This window comes from Bidens hawaiensis, unplaced genomic scaffold (assembly GCF_021521415.1).
Source record: "Bidens hawaiensis isolate Kalapana, Puna unplaced genomic scaffold, B.hawaiensis_p1.1 tig00003244_1, whole genome shotgun sequence".
In the NCBI taxonomy this organism is placed as follows: Eukaryota; Viridiplantae; Streptophyta; class Magnoliopsida; order Asterales; family Asteraceae; genus Bidens; species Bidens hawaiensis.
The window spans coordinates 872574-888778 of record NW_027491178.1 but is presented as its reverse complement, the minus strand read 5'-3'; the positions used below and the strand labels follow the sequence as shown (position 1 = coordinate 888778).

Sequence of the window (16205 nt, the reverse complement as noted above, 5' to 3'; positions counted from 1 at the left end):
ATCCGTTTTTTTAAATATTATTTATAATTAAGAAACAGTTTTATAGTAAAAAAAATAAACGGGTCATGGTCTCACCAAACTCAAATAGCTTTTAAAGCGGGTTATAAGTTATAATATCTCATTTATTTGTGAAACCATTTCATTATTAAATTCTAAGTATATTATTAATTTTCTTACAGTAAATAAATTTAAAATATATATATATATTAGAAATGAATAATGTAAAACAACCCCGTCACAGAGAATAAAAACTAGTACTAACAACATTTAAAAGAAAATAAAAAGCATGTAAAAGGATTATATATAATTGTGTTTCAAATATACATTAAGTACTCGATAATATAATTAGATTTCCACTTACTATTTCATCACAATCGAAGTTTTATATAATTTACTATAAAACGATTACAATAAAGTGGCAGGCAAACGGGCAACAAGCTGCGCCGCAACCCCCTTTTGAACAGCAAAGCCAATCCTGCTAAAAACGAAGCTTTGAGACCTAGAAGCTGAAAACAAACATTTGATTTTGATTGAAAACAAACATTTGATAACTAAATTTCAACATTTTTTAAAACATGGGATAATTTAAAATAAATGTGCTTTATTAGAATAATTAGTGTATTATTATTATTATATATAATAATTTGAAACTTTGGTGCCGCAAAGTCTCTATGGGCAACTTTGCGGCACCTTATTGTTAGTATTTATTTTGTTTTGTTTTTTTAGTTTAAGTCCGTAACTATGTAACAAAAATCGATCGAAAATCAATTTTGTTTATGTTTTGTTTGGTTATGGTATTGTAACAAAATGACGGAAACCGACCGGATTCGTGTAAACTCACGGGTTTTGTTTTAGTTCTAGTTACATAACGAACGTAACGAAAACCAACCGAATGCTTAATTTGAAACTTTGATGCCACAAAGTCCCTATGGGCTTATTGGTAGTATTTGTTTTGTTTTTTTAGTTCAAATCCGTAACGTAGGTAACAAAAATCGATCGAAAGTCAATTTTGTTTATGTTTTGTTTTGTTTTATTTTGGTTATAGTATCGTAACAAAGTGACGGAAACCGATCGGATTCGCATAAACTCACCGGGTTTGTTTTGTTTTAGTTCTAGTATCATAGCGAACGTAACGAAAACCAACCGAATGCTAATTTTTATTAGTTCGGGTACAACAACGAACATGACGGAAACTGACCGAAATCGCGTAGACTGACCGCTTCAACACATGGGATCGATAACGGTTTGATTTTACCAACGATCGATTTTTACCGACCGACTCCACCCCATTGTTATTTTTTTGTTTTAGTTCCAATACAATAACACATGTAACCGAAACCGACCGAATTCGTGTTGGCTTACAGTCTCAACGTTTGGGTTTTACCACCGCTCGAATTTTACCTACCTGCCCCAGCGCAACGCGCCGGATACAATACTAATTCTTACATAAGAAATAAAGCATTATTAAATAGGGAGTTGTATTTAACAAAATAAAGTTATGCTTTTCTAGCAGCACAATAACCGTCAAGTGGCAACCACTAGTATGGTTTCTTGAGGGAATTACCCAAACTAAACTCTCAAGCGAGCGTGAGCCCAAATGAAACAACAAAGTCTTGTCAGAGTGAGACAAAGGGCTCTCCAATAGGTGTGATGACACTGTTGTTTTAATGGTATCAACAATCTGTCCAATATTCCTTCATGCAGCAACACCACTTTTCAGTAAGGATGTAAACAAGCCGACTCTAAAGCTAGAGCATGTTTATTGTTTATTAAATAAATTATACATGTTTTTACTTATTTAATAATTTATATATATTTTAAGAGAAACCTTAAACAACTACAATAATAGAAATCCAAAAAGGGTTACACAATGGTTATCTAAACGCGCTTTGTTTAAGGCTCTCCGAGCTTACGAGCAGCTTGACTCGTTTCCGCCGTCACTCTATTAGTAAATTTAATATATCCTTTTTTTATTTTAATTGAAATACCAAATTAGATAAAAAAAAAACCCTAATTTGTACACATAAGGTGCGTTCGTTCCAGACTTGTCTTCTCCATTGCTGCACATCTCTGCTCTAGAGTGACGAGACACCGTCTTCGACCACCTCCTGTCTCTCCATTCTCGATATGGTATTTTACTTTCTATCAATTTCTTAGATTGGTTAATTACAGATTTACAATTTATTTGTGTTTTGTTTGTTGGATTGGAAAACTTGGTTATCCGAAACTCAGGATATCCGACTTTGAACACCCCTAATCTAAATTCGGAAAAGGGTCTCGCAAAATCATTTCACTTTGTGAACTGAACTGTGATTTGCTGGTTACTTTTATTGTGATATGATTTGTGTTTAGTTCATTGATCCGATTAATATTTATTGTTGCAAGCTAAAAGAGTTCATATGGTAGTCAATTATATTCATTGTGAGGGTTTAGTACTTTATACTTTATCTTAGGGGCTGCTTGTTTACATCTGAACGGAACCATTCTGACGGAAACAAACATCTTATTCATTCAGACTGTTTGGTTGCAGACAGAAAAAATCTGAATAGTTAAAATTGGGTATGAATCATTCAGACTCATGTTGTTGCTGAATGAAATAATAGAACGTGATTTTGATGTCAAAATGAACAAGTAAACATGTTTATTTATTTTTTAGTGTGATAAGTTTGTTTGTTTCTTAACTTCTTGTTTTCTGTTTCTTTTTATGACCAAGTTAAGTGAATGTTTTAATTCATGCAGATTCTTATGTTTTGATCAAAAGACGTGGAAATGCATCCTCCGTTGACTTTACACAGACACCCAATGTGTGCTGAAGTAAGTTAAAAAACTCATTTGCCCTTTTCATCTATAATAAACACTTATATATAGCTTTAAAATGTGTGTGCAGTGTATAATTGTGTTAATATTATTTGTTGTAGATAATTGAACTGTTTCAGAAATGTCATAATGAGCATCCTTATGGAAAATTCTTTGGTGAATGCACAGATCTTAAGATAAAACTCGATAAATGTTTCCGTCAAGAAGTAAGCCTCTTTCATATTTGTTAAAAAATGTTTTTTTCTCGTTGACAATACATGAATTGAAAAAATGTCTCCATTTGCAGAAAGCGGTAAAGAGAAAGGCGAATTTTGAAGAAAGTAAGAAGTTGAAAGAGAGGTTGCAAGCTTTGAGGAAGGAAGCTGCAGCTGAAACTTGAGAATGTCATGTGAAAACTTTCTTTTCATGGAAATGAGGGCATTTGCTCAATAATAAAATAATCATAATTGTTTACATATACTTAATGTTTGATTTCACATATAACTTGTATCGAATCTATAAACATTTTTTTATTGACATAATATCGTTTTTCAGCTTGTTAATACAAGTGTTACTAACCTAATATATAGTATTACACTATAATTTTGAAACTCGAGGGTCCCCGCTCAACCCCTAACATCAATGTAAATCCGATCCTGGCAAAGGGGTCGTCTTTTTCTATTGGATTACTCCGAATAACCAGACTTTATTCGTTGGTCATTATTAAAAAAATTATAATTTTATTATTGGTTATAGACTTAAGTATTTTACAAGTTAAAAATATGGTTGGTAATGTGGGGGTGGGTTGCCTGGGTTGAAGGGTTGGCTTGGTAAATATAAAAAAAACACTTGGGCACCAAAAGAGGCTTAAACTAACCTAAAGCTCGTCAAGCAACTTAAACGAGCCCGCTCAAGTCAAACAAAAATTGATTTGATTGAATATTCATATGTGTTTGCTTGGATGAATTGATGGTTATGTGTAGAAAGTCGCGTATCTATTGTATGATAAATGCGTTGATTAACTTCTCGGAGGTTACAAGGGGAAAAGAAAATACACAATTCAGTTCTTTTATTCAAAATAATAAAAAAAAAACTGAACTTAAATGTACACTAGAAGTAGAGATTTATATGAATTAACTTATTTAATTGTGCATTAACTAAATTGCTATCTTTTTTTTATTTTCTTTCAAAAACAACAATAAGAAAAAAAAGATGACTTTCGGGTTCTTTACCCCAACAAGCACAAATTAATCGCGAATGCTAATCTGATTTCTTCAATAAACTCAGCAGGACGCCGGCGCTAAGAGTAGTTGCCACACAGCCAAGAGAGACTTCAGTTGATACGTGGTACCCTGTACAAACGAGTCAAACAGGTCAAAAGTCATCCGACGTTTATTTAAACGAATACAATCTCCTAAGTTCTATTATGATACAGTATAATTTTACCAATCATATTTATCACATAAATAAATACCCAAATAAAAAATGGAACTAAAAAGAGGTTTTGAGGGCCAGCCCAAACCAACCCGACCCTTTTGTCTATCACTCGAACCTACTTGACCTCTAATCCAAGTATCCAACCCGCTCTCTATCTTTGACCATGAATGACCAAAAGAACCTGATACTTGAGATACTCACCGAAGAAATCTAGGATCATTTTGCATCCGATGAAGCCGAGAACTACGCCAATGGCGGGCTGAAAGACAAAAATGGTAAAACGTTATTGATTTTAAACCCAAAACCGTTTTGAAAAGGATGATGCTATATATGCACCACCCAAAACCTGTGTACCAATATTATACGGCCCATTTGACTTTTGCAAACTGGCGGTATGAGGTTATAAGGGCCAGGTTAGTAAAGTCATTCGGAATGTATAACAGCAAGCCATTCGGGACGTATAGGGTTATACAGCCCGGCCCGTATAGCAGTCTGGTTTTTTGGAAGTTACAAAGTTTGACTTGACAGAAAGTTTTAATGTAACTTGACCGTTTGTCAACTTATAAAAAATGCCTTTTGATAATAGGAGTGTATTGATCAGGGCAAACATGTCATTCTAATAATAAGCATTTCTCAATATGGTCGGTTCCAATATTCACCTGTAAATATTCCAACTCTCCCATGCTTTCTGAAATCAGTGTATATAGAGACCTTAAACCTGCATCAAACACAAACTATATCATAAAACTATCTTTGACCAATTAGATGGAAGTCAGATACTCGGTTTTTACCTAGAATAGCAAACAGATTAGATGAGAAAACAATGAAGGGGTCTCTTGTCACACCAAAAACTGCAGGTATGGAGTCCACCTAATAAAGATTAAAGTAAATAAATTTATATTATAATATAAATATATTTTAAAAAATGTTAAATTTGGAGTCTGGGAAGAAATAAACGTACGGCGAATGCAATATCACTGAGTTCAATTACTGCTACAGTTAAAAGCAAAGGTGTAGCCTGCCCAAAATGTTTGATGCCTGTTAGAAACCACATAATGAATCAACAAAAGATTCATAATTATTAAAAGGGTCAGAGGTGGCCCGTTTGACCCGATTACTTATGAACGGGTTGATTTGGGCTGTATATGTAACTAACTAAATATGTTACAAAAGTAAAGCACAAGGACTATATATGTAACTAACTAAAAGGATAAAAACGTCATTTTGTAAAATTTAACAGAATTTCTTACAAAAAATGTGGTAGATCCCGAACATGTTACAAATTAAAAACCATAGATACCAAACAAATTACTTTTCATAGATCCCAATCATGTTATTTTTGCCAAACCGTAGGGACATTATGTAATTAACTCTTGATTTTTTTTATGTTTGTGTGGGCGCGTGTATTAGCCCTGCTTGCGGTGCGCACATATGATGTATATATGTGTGAACCCTCGGGTGGGCAAAAGTGAAATTGCACTAATTTTGACGTTATTTTACTAATCTCGTGAAAATAACGTTAAAAGTGACGGACGGTTAATCAGGCATCATGTAGTGGCGTTGATAGCTGAAAGATAAGGGTACATGCACCGATCAGCCGGTGTCCCGATGATTGAGTGCTATGTGCCTTATGTCTAAGGCTTGATGCAAAACTACTATCGAGCCGGGGGTCTCACCGGAAGCAGCCTCTCTATCCCTATGGGGTAGAGGTAAGGCTGCCTACATCTTACCCTCCTCAGACCCTACCATAGCTTTGCTATTGGTGGGATATACTGAGTACGATGATGATGATGATGTGGGCGCGTGTATTTTTAAGCGTATTAACTAACAAAAAATACCCTTATCTATTACTTACTTTCCAAGCTCCATTCACAACTGTAAAAAACTTATTGCCATCATATGCAGCTGCCAAAAAAAAACAAAATAAGATCAATACCAGATTAACCCTTCGTGTAACAAGTTATAACGCAACTATTTGAATACAAATATGTTAACTTTTCTCCAAATAAAAACGAATAATTCAAATGAGCACCAAGGTGATATGAAACAAGCAAGTTTTAATAGAATAAGGGCTTGGGTCTATTTCTTTGTAACTCAGGGACCATTACTGTAATTGTTTGATTGGTAATACTGTATTCAACTATTTGTCAGTAGTTAACAGTTTTGTAACGAATTTCGGAATATTCATTCATACCCCCAAATTCGTTACAAAGTTGTTAAATACTAACAAATACAACATGAACAACCCAACAATTACACTAATGGTCCCTGAAGTTACAAAAAAAGTAACCCCATACCCTTGTTCTTTTAAAACTTGTTTATTTCATATCTCAAAAAAAATTTCAAAAGATTAAAACTTTAGTAACTCATATATGTCACATCACATAGAAAGGGAAAATTGGTGGAAAGTATTACATGTTACTGGAATGATTTTTTGACATGTCTTCACAATAAAATTTTCTGACAGATCATCGTCATCGTCTTCACCAGCGAAAAACAGCTACAGAAACATAGGGAAATATATATTATCAAATAAAATTGCCGTGGATTGAAACGGGCCATGTTGACCCGCAAATTTTTTCCTGTGCATTTAAAATTCTTTTAGTAAATAATATGTTTATTAACCTTTACGATTATAAAACACAATTATTACAATAAGATTTAAGTCTTAGAACAAAATGATGTAACTTATCATAGCTGATAAGCATTTATTTATTCTGTGTGATTTACAATCCTAAACAGTAATGTGATCATAAGGGCTTTATAGTAATACCCTTCATACACGTAACCACGAATAGAAACCGTACCTGAAAGGACGAGTAAAGAAGTATTGATGCCAGCAGCAAGTTCACCGCCTCAAACCTCTAAAAACATTTATATTAAAACTTTTAAGATAAAGGACAACAAAAACACGTTCATGTTAATTACTGAAGGGTAATTAAGACATTTTACTGAAACCATACCTGAAGGGTTGCTGTTCCAAGAAGTATTAATGACAAGCGGAAGATGATTGCACCAGCAATACCATAAGAAAGCACCCGATTCTGTGATCACAACAACACAATTACAACAAAGAAACAAAAAAAATATACAAAATCTCAAATTTCATGAAATGATTGTATTCTAAAGTAAATTAGAAATTTGATTTTACCTGATAAGCAAGTGGCACCTTGAAGTATTTGAATATCAAAACAAAAACGAAAAGATTATCCACTGACAAGCTTTGTTCAAGCAAGTACCTGTGTGAATCTCAAATAAAAATAAAAGAAATAATCAAAGGTAAGAATATAAGATAGGCATTTGACTAACAGTCAAACATATCATACGCAAAGTCAAAGACTTTCAAGCTCATACCCTGCAAAGAACTCTGAAGCCTTGCCAATGCCATCTTTCAATCCCACACCAACACCAAATGCCACAGCTGACAAAACCTAATACAATAAAAAGACTAATTTGACCCTTACTTGAAATAAACAAAGCAGCCTAATGAATGATGAATTAGAAGTAATAGTTAGGTTATATATACTTACGCACAAGGCTACGGTTTTAACAGACGTCTTGTAGTTTTCAACATCTTTGATCTTTTCTTCTATATCACTATCTACTATGAGATGCATTTTGAATTTAGCATCATCAGTGTATTTATAATAAAAGAAAAGAATGCAACATTTCAATTCATTAAAGATCAAATCCAAAGTTCCAAACCAAAATTACACATTATGCATATAATAGTTTCTGATAATCTAATGTCAAAATAATCACATTAACCATATAAAACTTTCCCTAATAAAATAATCAATTATTGAGATAAAACTAAATTTTCTTATTATCTAATTCAATTATTCTCAGCAGAGTGACCGATGCGATTTCAGGTAATCGAACCCAACAATCTGTAGTTGGTCAAAATTGGTCAAAGCCAGCTCAATTTGGGTCAAAATTGGTCAATATCTTTGAAGTTAATTAATCCAATCCTATTGTTAAGTTTGTAAAATTTTATATGAAGTTTTGAAATATTGTGTATAATAATTTGACAAAATTGCATATAACATTCCAATCCCATTAATCTCTATTAAAACCCCACCGCCCGACTAGCGAGTTCCACAAGACTGAATAAATATGAAATAATAACATTAAAGATTCAAACTTTAACCTGAAGAAACAGATTCTTCTTCTTGTTCGACTCCTTTCGCGCGTAAAACCGGTGGTTTTTGCAGCCACCTGTTTCTACAAACACCTGCAAGATTATAACTGGTGGATTGAAGGTTGACCCATTTGGGAAATTGGTGATTGGAAGTTGAAATTGAAGTGAATTTAAGCAACCCCACATCAATTTTGACTGGAGGTTGCATCCCATTTTGGATTATTGAAGCTAATTTCATGGCTTGTGGTTCAGTATGTTTGTATGGAGTACAAGGGTTGACAGGTTTTTGTTTTGTTTTGTTTGGGTTCAGATGAGAGTGATGAAATGAAAATCATCCATCAATGAACTCAAAGTTGCTCACTTTGGCCCCCAGTTGTTAATTTAATTTCATCCGAACACATATTTTTATGTAATTTAATCCTTTTGGCATATGTTTTTTTAACGGCGTATATGTGATATATACGATGGGAACCTCTGAGAATCGTTAACTTTTCTGGACTGAAAGCGAAAAAAAATTTGGGCCTTACATAAAAAGGGTTTTTTTGTTGGGTTTAAACAATTAAATATTTAAATGGACTTACTTGCTTATGATTTGGGTTGTGTAAAAAAAATTTAAAAAATTGGCTTACATGAATTGAGTACTTGAGTTTAAACATTAAAAATACATATTTTTTCATAAAAATATATAATATATAAATTTGTATTAAAAGATTTTTTCGAGCTACTAGGGTGACGCCCTTTTATCCAAGTTGGGCATGAATGTGAAATGTACTCTACTCTCTACATATCCTAACTTGATTATAACATAACTTGAGCCAATTTACTTTAAACATAACTTGAAGCCGTTTACTTTGGCCCCTTGGAGTAAAGTGGTAAGTATTCATCAATCTGAAGAAAATTTTGTAAAGAGCGGGCACGTGAATAAGCAGCGACAACAGAGTGCTACTTTAGTTTCGGGAGTGAAGTGGTAAGTAGTAACCAATTTGAAGAAAATTTTGTGGCAAACCGAAAGAGGTAATCAAGATCGAGATGCGAACACTGTCCCACTTTATTTGGGCTTCGAGGTAGTGGGAGAGCTTGAACAAAAGCTCCATACCGTCCACCCTAATGAATTTCTTGAAAAAGTTTGTGAAAAAGTTTTTGTGTATTATAGTAAAATAACAATAAGATGACAACTCTTGACACGATACAAAGCTTGGATGAAAAATAAACGGATTTGCATCATGAACAACTTGACCCGTCAAACTAGTTTAAGAAACACCACTTGGAACCACCAACGCTTTAGTTCGTTTACAACTTGATAACAACCTGCATCTGGGTTATAATGAAATTCACAAATTAAACCATCAATCTGCAAACCCGACACGATTGCCAAGAATATATCGGTAACAAATGCAATCTTCATAACATATTAGAACAATAATTTGGCTTTTCCCTTGATACATGGTAAATGACTAAACTTATCAAAATTAAAATGCAATCCAAATAGAATCTTTTCACATAAATGAATCCAAAATGCATAAAAAGTTGACCAAATGGATTCAACTCCCATATCAAACAGACTTGAAAAACACAATAATAACCGCCGCACATTGTGTTCAAATCTACATGCAGAACTTGTTAGGAGCGGGTAGCCCGACCCCTCCTTTTATAGAATAACTTAAATTAATGTTCATTAAAGATGGGTCGAGAAAAACGACCACAACTGTAATATCATCATGAAAATGTCTCCTCACTCCTCTTTCGATTTTCTTCAAATCCGAATATCTCATTTCTCGTTTTTTTGCTGCTACACGAAGGGCCACCTTCACTAGCCTCCTCGCAATCCCCTGCAATTGAAAAAGCAAAAATCTGAAAGTTAGTTGAGGTACCGTGTAGAGTGGATTACACTATTTATTAAATTCTTATAAACTACTTAACATTCAAAATTAAAACTGAAAAGCCTTAAATTTGGTTCAGTTTGGTTTTTTCAGTTCTAATTGCATGTAAAACCGAACCAAACCATCAGTTTCGTTTGGGTTCGGTTATTTCGGTTTCATGCATACCCCTACGTCTAATCCGCTTAATAACGCATAAACCCCCTTAAAGCATTTAATTCAAAACTAGTTTAATAAATGGGTCAACCCATCCAACCCGTTTACTAATGCATAAACCTACAAACGATAAATGCAGAACTTGTTTAATAAACGGGTCATGTGGTGTTTGATCATGACCAAACATATTATGGTCAAACTACATCATATCATTGAAATATTTAATTCAACTTAAAAAACTGAATAAATTAAAGAGTGAAAAAAAAGGCAAAGAGATTATAAACTTACACTTCGTGGGTAACTATGGACAATATTAACGGCTTCCTCGTTACTAAGATGCTCCCATAAACCATCGGATGCAAATATTAGAAACTCATCCTTCGAGTTTATTTCATGTATAGAGATTGAAGGCTCGGGACTAAGTATTGGCATTGTAAACGGTTGCGAAAGCCTAAACTTTGGCAAAAGCGGCTTTCTGTTGAACTCAGTACTTTTTAAATACGCATCACCTATCGATCTCGATACCTAAATTCATTAATACAATCCATTTTTAATAGCTAAACAAGAAACATGTCAAAAAATTGTTTATTTTTTATGTATAAAACCTCATTACTTATATTATTTAAAACTTCAAATTATCGTTCTAATAATATATTCTTTGTAACCGGGATTTCAAGAAAATTTAAGAAGAAATACCTGAATTAGCCCTTTAACGCGCCAAACGTTATGTTTCATAACCACAATCTTTGGATCCTCAGGGTGTAAGGATTGAAGTTCATTTCGTATAGGCTCACGGTTTACATTGTGTTCTTCAGATAACTGAATGGCCGAGATTCCTTTACCACCTCTCTCTGATCTCCCCAACATCACTCGTGAGTCCCCGGCATTTGCAATGTATATGAAACCATCACAAATAACTCCTACCAAACAACATGTGCCCACCGAGGCAATTTGTGGGCATGTGCACCATTGATCTCTAACGATAGAAAGAAATTCCTCCTCGGTTTTCAAGAAAGATTTTCTAATGACGTCCGCCGACATTTCTTCATCTTGAGATGCAAATTCTACAAAATCGATGGTGTCACAAATTAGTTTACAAATTTTTTTTAATAAAATATATAAAGAAACTTAAATATAAGGAACAAGTAAGATACCCTTAAGATTAGAGAACAAATGTTGGTTCACAAACCGTAACGTTTCGGGGCCGCCATGTCCATCATAGACCCCGATAAACGTGCCATAAAGCCCGTTCTTTGACGAACACAACTGACCCGATTCAACTTGGCTTTGATCCTCCAACAAATTGTTGGCTTGAACAACCGCCATTGAAAACTCACCGCTCACATGACTCGCCAAATCCTTATACCACAACAACCCGTTCGTTCTTCCATTTTGTACCCCTCCTAGTCTCTCTCTCCAACAGGGTATGACCATATCAAAGTAACTATTACCCGACATATATTTCGCATATATATACATATATCATTCAAAACCACACCAATTTATCGAACCGCATACTATATACTACATACAACAAATGTATCATCCAAATGAGCCAGCAAAGGTTGAATTCATCAAATAAAGATCAAGAGTCAAACCTAAAGTCAACTTAAACTTAAACTTCAATTTATGCTTATGTTTGAAGCCAACAAGCAAGATTCTTGAAATTATATAATACCCACAAGAGGTAGACACCATTAATGTGAAGAAATAGAAAAAGGGTAAAATGGGTATGGGTCAAAAATGTTCAAAATGAAGTGAAAAGACAAGAAAGCAATGAACTTTAATGGAATTCAGAGAATATGGAGATGTGTTATTGATGTACATACCGTGAACCTGCTTTTTGGTTCATCTAGAAACCTCATTCATTTGTCATCTTTCAAGAACATCCTTAGCTGTAAAACCCATAAAGAATATGAGAATTTGGATGCACAAGACAAAGGTTTTGGAGTTTTTTGACAGAGACGAGGTTTTGTTTAAACAACAAAGAAAGAAAGAAAGAAAAACTGTTTCTTGATTAGGGTTTTTTGGTTTCTTGATTTTCTTGAAATTGAGGTTTGGTTGGTATTTTGTGGGTCATGATTAGGTTAAAGTTTGAATTTTTATTGACTTTGGTTTGAATAGTAATCCATGTTTTTAGCCATGATTAGCTAATTTGTGTGTGGTTAATTGTTTTTTGTTGAATGGGTGTTTGGTATGAGTCTTGATTTGGTCAAATTTGATATCTTGAGGTTGTCCATGCTTGTAGGTGTAACTTTAAAAGTTTTAATGGTAATTAACAATGACATGAAAACCAAATGTAAAATTTTAAGTTGGGATTTGGTTTTCAAGATAATGAGGTTAGCATTAGAGTCGAATTCAGAACTCGTTTTTCGAATCAAATTTAATTCGTGATTTTTTTTAATTGAATCAACTTGGATTTTTGAAAATTGTATATATTTTATCAATAAATAAGTATTTTTCAATAATATGTAAGATTATTTATGTTTATTATTTTGTTGGTTTATTTGAACAGGGTTTTTGAGTTCCTATTCTGAATTTAAATTTAACTTCGAAATTTTTAAAATAGAGTAGTCAATTCAACTAATTTAAAATCTTAGTATACTATTAAAGTAGTACATATTTTCTACATGTTATTTACATAAGATACCAAGTATACAATTTTTATAAACAAATTATACACATAATAAACAATGTAATTTTAAACATTCACTCATAAGTTGAAGAAGGTTTCAAAATAAATGGTTATAATCACCATTTATTGAGTAATAAAAGTAATTAAATGTTTTCATTGTTATTTCTAAAAATTTTGAGACTTTGTTATTTTATTTTATTTTTGGATTTTGGAAAGTTATTTATGAACGTTTGGACCGGATGTATGGATGTTTGGATTGAAATAGTGGTTTAAGTCACGAAGTTTGGATTTTATTGTTGTTTTATTAAACGTTTTAATCAAAATTATAATTGTTATATCTCATTGTTATATTCATATTTGTAGCATTCTTTATTATGTGTACTTATATCTTTTATAATTTCAATAAAAATAGTTTCTATAACACACAACTTATGTTACAACATTTACATGTTTACGCTTCAAAGTGTACAACATATAATTTCAGTAGATGATGAAGTTTTAATTGATATGTTTTTTTTATTTCATGGTATAATGTAGAAATATGTTTTAAATTATTATTTTTCTCAGTTTGTCTTTGTATGTTGGATTTTTTTAATTAAAACAAAAATATGATACCTTATATTAATAATGTTAGGACAAAATGGCAAAACATGTCCTTTATGTTTTCATGGTTTTTCAATAGTCGTCCTTTGGCAAACTTAATGTCAGAGAACATACTTGATGTTTCAAATCCCTATCACGTTACGTCCTTTGGCACTAACCCCGTTAGTTTTTTTGTTAAATCTGACAATATGCATTAAGGAAGAGGCTAATTTTGTAACTTCATATATTTATATTAAAACTAAAAGAAATAATATATATATATATAAACCTCTCTCTCTCTCTCTCTTCAACACACCAATCTTCATCCTCTGGCCACCACCACCAACTGCACCATCCACCCCACACCACCCCCAGTAATCACCACCAACACCAAGAAGCTCATAAACACCCTCCACACGTTACTGACGCCGCTGTCGGAACCACAAGTACCACAATAGCACCACCATCGTCGATCCAATCAACAGAAATTAATCGACTTAACCGTCACTGGTTCATATCTAAATGGAGGTGAAACAAGTTTATAAGCTCTATATCTAGAAGGGTTGGATGAACAGACCAAATCCGACCCGAATCAAAGAAAAATTACATTTGAATCAAAACAAATCGAAGATTATGTGAATAACTAGGGCATAAAAGATCCGAAATCAGACCCGAATTGGATCATCATGTTTGTGAATAGCTGGGTAATTTGTGTTGGCCATTTAAGGACGGGTTGAGGTGGATGGTTTGACAGTTGTGAATCTGATGTTTATAATGGTGGTGACGGCGGGTTGAGGTGGGTGGCCCGTGGTTGTAGATCTAATGGTTGTAAATGACGGTGGCGGCGAGTTGAGGCCGGAACCCGGTGGAAATTGCGATAGTGAGATGCAAACCGACGGTGCCGACGGTAGGCTTCCGGCAGATCATCACACAATGATTAAACAGGGAGAGAGAGAGAGAGAGAGAGAGAGAGAGGGAAAGGAAGTGGTGGGTGGGGCTTGCATCTTCTGGTCGCCGAAAAACGAGAGGTGAGAGAGTGACGGTGGCAAGTGGTGGTGAAAGTGGCCAGGAGAGAGAGAGAGAGGTGAGAGAAATAGATGGAGAGAGAGAGTGTGTGTAATTTATATGTATACTATAATTTTTTGTTATTAAATAAAATTTGAAGTTACAAATATACCCTCATGTGCATTGCACATGACCAAATTTAACGAAAAAACTTAACTGAGTTAGTGCAAAAGGACGTAAAGTGATACATTTTTGAAACATAGAACATGATTCAGTCATTAAGTTTGCCAAAGGACAACTATTGAAAAACCATGAAAACATAAATGATCAGTTTTGCCATTTTGTCTAATGGTAGATTATATGACGTTTACAATTTATTAAAATGTATAACACACACACACACATATATATGAAGTTTTATATATTTTCACTCGTGTGTAACACGGGATCTAACCTAGTTGATAAATATACAAAGAGAGTTAAGTTGACCAAATTGGGTGTGCAAAAATTCAAACATAACAAGATGAACATGATCTAAATTTATGACCCTTTCTTTCAAAAGTTCGATTTGGTTTGGTTTGGTTCCATTTCGAATACTTTTTAACTTTATAGTATTATGATTACACATGTCGAAAGGAGCACGCTCATAGTTTTAGTTTTGAGGGTTTTGTCAAATAAGTAAGAACCTTGTAGATGTTATACTCTTATTTTACGTAGTAATTAGGGTTTCGAGTTGATAAGGCACGACGAACACCTCTTCTATTTTATCCTATGGCACCATGAAAGGTGACCTTTTGGACCTACAAACCCATAACCCATGATACTCATAACTCCCTTTGTTCTTCTTCTAATGCATAAGCTACCAAGAAAGCCACTAACGATAAAATTGGATTATTTACACAAATATGAATTCCAAAAATAAATTCCATGAGTATGCATGCATGATGGGTTCATGTATTATAAAAAATGAAAGTTACAACTATCATGTCAAGTGGATGTCTTCAATCTTCATTACAATGACGATATAGAAGACGACTATGTCATGTCTCACTTCAGGGCGACAAATAATAGTGTCGATCTCATAGGGAAACCCATCCATTTCGTCACTTAGTATATGCTATCGTCAAATGTCTTAGCAAAGTGCTTATAGTTCCACATAACATTTAGAAATTATGCATCGTAAAACCATTTTACATCATATAAACTAATATGTGCAAGACGTGGAACTATATTATCATGAGCAGAAAAAGATTATCCGAAGAAACTCATTGATAACAAGTGATATTGTCATGAGAAGACTAAGTGTTTGTTATTAAGTGGTTTTGTAGCAATTAAAACAATAAAACTGGATTTTTGTGTTCTTATAAAAACATATATGTTCGTTGTTTGTAAGATAAGAGTGAATAAACCTGATTTTATATTAAAATATAAAATTAATATGTTAAGAGTGGCTTGTCGATGATATACAACATGTTATGGGCTTAAGTCTATTGAATTGTGAACCCAATGAGAGACCGAACTGCATGTTTGCATGTTGGGTTCAGAACTTAGTCTCCTTGTCTACTACTTTTATGGC

At 33.5% G+C, this 16205-nt stretch overlaps 3 protein-coding genes across 4 annotated transcripts; 1 reads left to right on the top strand and 2 right to left on the bottom strand.

Moving 5' to 3' along the window:
* Positions 1 to 2081: 2081 nt before the first annotated feature.
* Positions 2082 to 3341, top strand: LOC143622796 (uncharacterized). Its single transcript, XM_077093847.1, has 4 exons — positions 2082 to 2130; positions 2740 to 2814; positions 2919 to 3023; positions 3104 to 3341. The coding sequence occupies exons 2-4, from the start codon at positions 2770 to 2772 to the stop codon at positions 3194 to 3196; spliced, it is 243 nt and encodes an 80-aa protein (XP_076949962.1). The 5' UTR covers positions 2082 to 2130; positions 2740 to 2769; the 3' UTR covers positions 3197 to 3341.
* Positions 3342 to 3945: 604 nt separating this feature from the next.
* Positions 3946 to 8703, bottom strand: LOC143622795 (thylakoid membrane protein TERC, chloroplastic-like). 2 transcript variants are annotated; one of them, XM_077093845.1, is made up of 13 exons: positions 8384 to 8703; positions 7764 to 7837; positions 7588 to 7664; positions 7385 to 7472; positions 7197 to 7277; positions 7041 to 7097; positions 6649 to 6733; positions 6089 to 6138; positions 5195 to 5251; positions 5025 to 5103; positions 4893 to 4951; positions 4435 to 4492; positions 3946 to 4148 (listed from the first exon to the last, which is right to left on the bottom strand). In XM_077093845.1, exons 1-13 carry the CDS (start codon positions 8610 to 8612, stop codon positions 4057 to 4059), a joined length of 1086 nt encoding a protein of 361 aa, XP_076949960.1. In that variant the 5' UTR covers positions 8613 to 8703; the 3' UTR covers positions 3946 to 4056. The 2 variants fall into 2 exon arrangements, with proteins under 2 accessions (XP_076949960.1, XP_076949961.1); XM_077093846.1 differs by having other exon boundaries at positions 7764 to 7834.
* A 1136-nt stretch (positions 8704 to 9839) lies between these two features.
* LOC143622957 (putative protein phosphatase 2C 38) lies at positions 9840 to 12463 on the bottom strand. The gene is made up of 4 exons (XM_077093968.1): positions 11562 to 12463; positions 11104 to 11471; positions 10696 to 10932; positions 9840 to 10203 (listed from the first exon to the last, which is right to left on the bottom strand). The coding sequence occupies exons 1-4, from the start codon at positions 11884 to 11886 to the stop codon at positions 9979 to 9981; spliced, it is 1155 nt and encodes a 384-aa protein (XP_076950083.1). The 5' UTR covers positions 11887 to 12463; the 3' UTR covers positions 9840 to 9978.
* Between the last annotated feature and the right edge of the window lie 3742 nt (positions 12464 to 16205).

Excerpts from the sequence above, each read along its gene's own strand:
- LOC143622957 (XM_077093968.1), bottom strand. The coding sequence starts at position 11,886 with ATGTATATATATGCGAAATATATGTCGGGTAATAGTTACTTTGATATG. Across the intron at positions 11,472-11,561 it reads TTTGTTCTCTAATCTTAAGG|AATTTGCATCTCAAGATGAA; the intron begins GTATCTTACTTG and ends TCGATTTTGTAG. Across the intron at positions 10,204-10,695 it reads TCCATAGTTACCCACGAAGT|GGGATTGCGAGGAGGCTAGT; the intron begins GTAAGTTTATAA and ends TTTCAATTGCAG.
- LOC143622796 (XM_077093847.1), top strand. The coding sequence starts at position 2,770 with ATGCATCCTCCGTTGACTTTACACAGACACCCAATGTGTGCTGAA. Across the intron at positions 2,815-2,918 it reads GACACCCAATGTGTGCTGAA|ATAATTGAACTGTTTCAGAA; the intron begins GTAAGTTAAAAA and ends TATTTGTTGTAG. Across the intron at positions 3,024-3,103 it reads ATAAATGTTTCCGTCAAGAA|AAAGCGGTAAAGAGAAAGGC; the intron begins GTAAGCCTCTTT and ends CTCCATTTGCAG.
- LOC143622795 (XM_077093845.1), bottom strand. The coding sequence starts at position 8,612 with ATGAAATTAGCTTCAATAATCCAAAATGGGATGCAACCTCCAGTCAAA. Across the intron at positions 7,665-7,763 it reads TTAAAACCGTAGCCTTGTGC|GTTTTGTCAGCTGTGGCATT; the intron begins GTAAGTATATAT and ends TTATTGTATTAG. Across the intron at positions 7,473-7,587 it reads GCTTCAGAGTTCTTTGCAGG|GTACTTGCTTGAACAAAGCT; the intron begins GTATGAGCTTGA and ends AGATTCACACAG.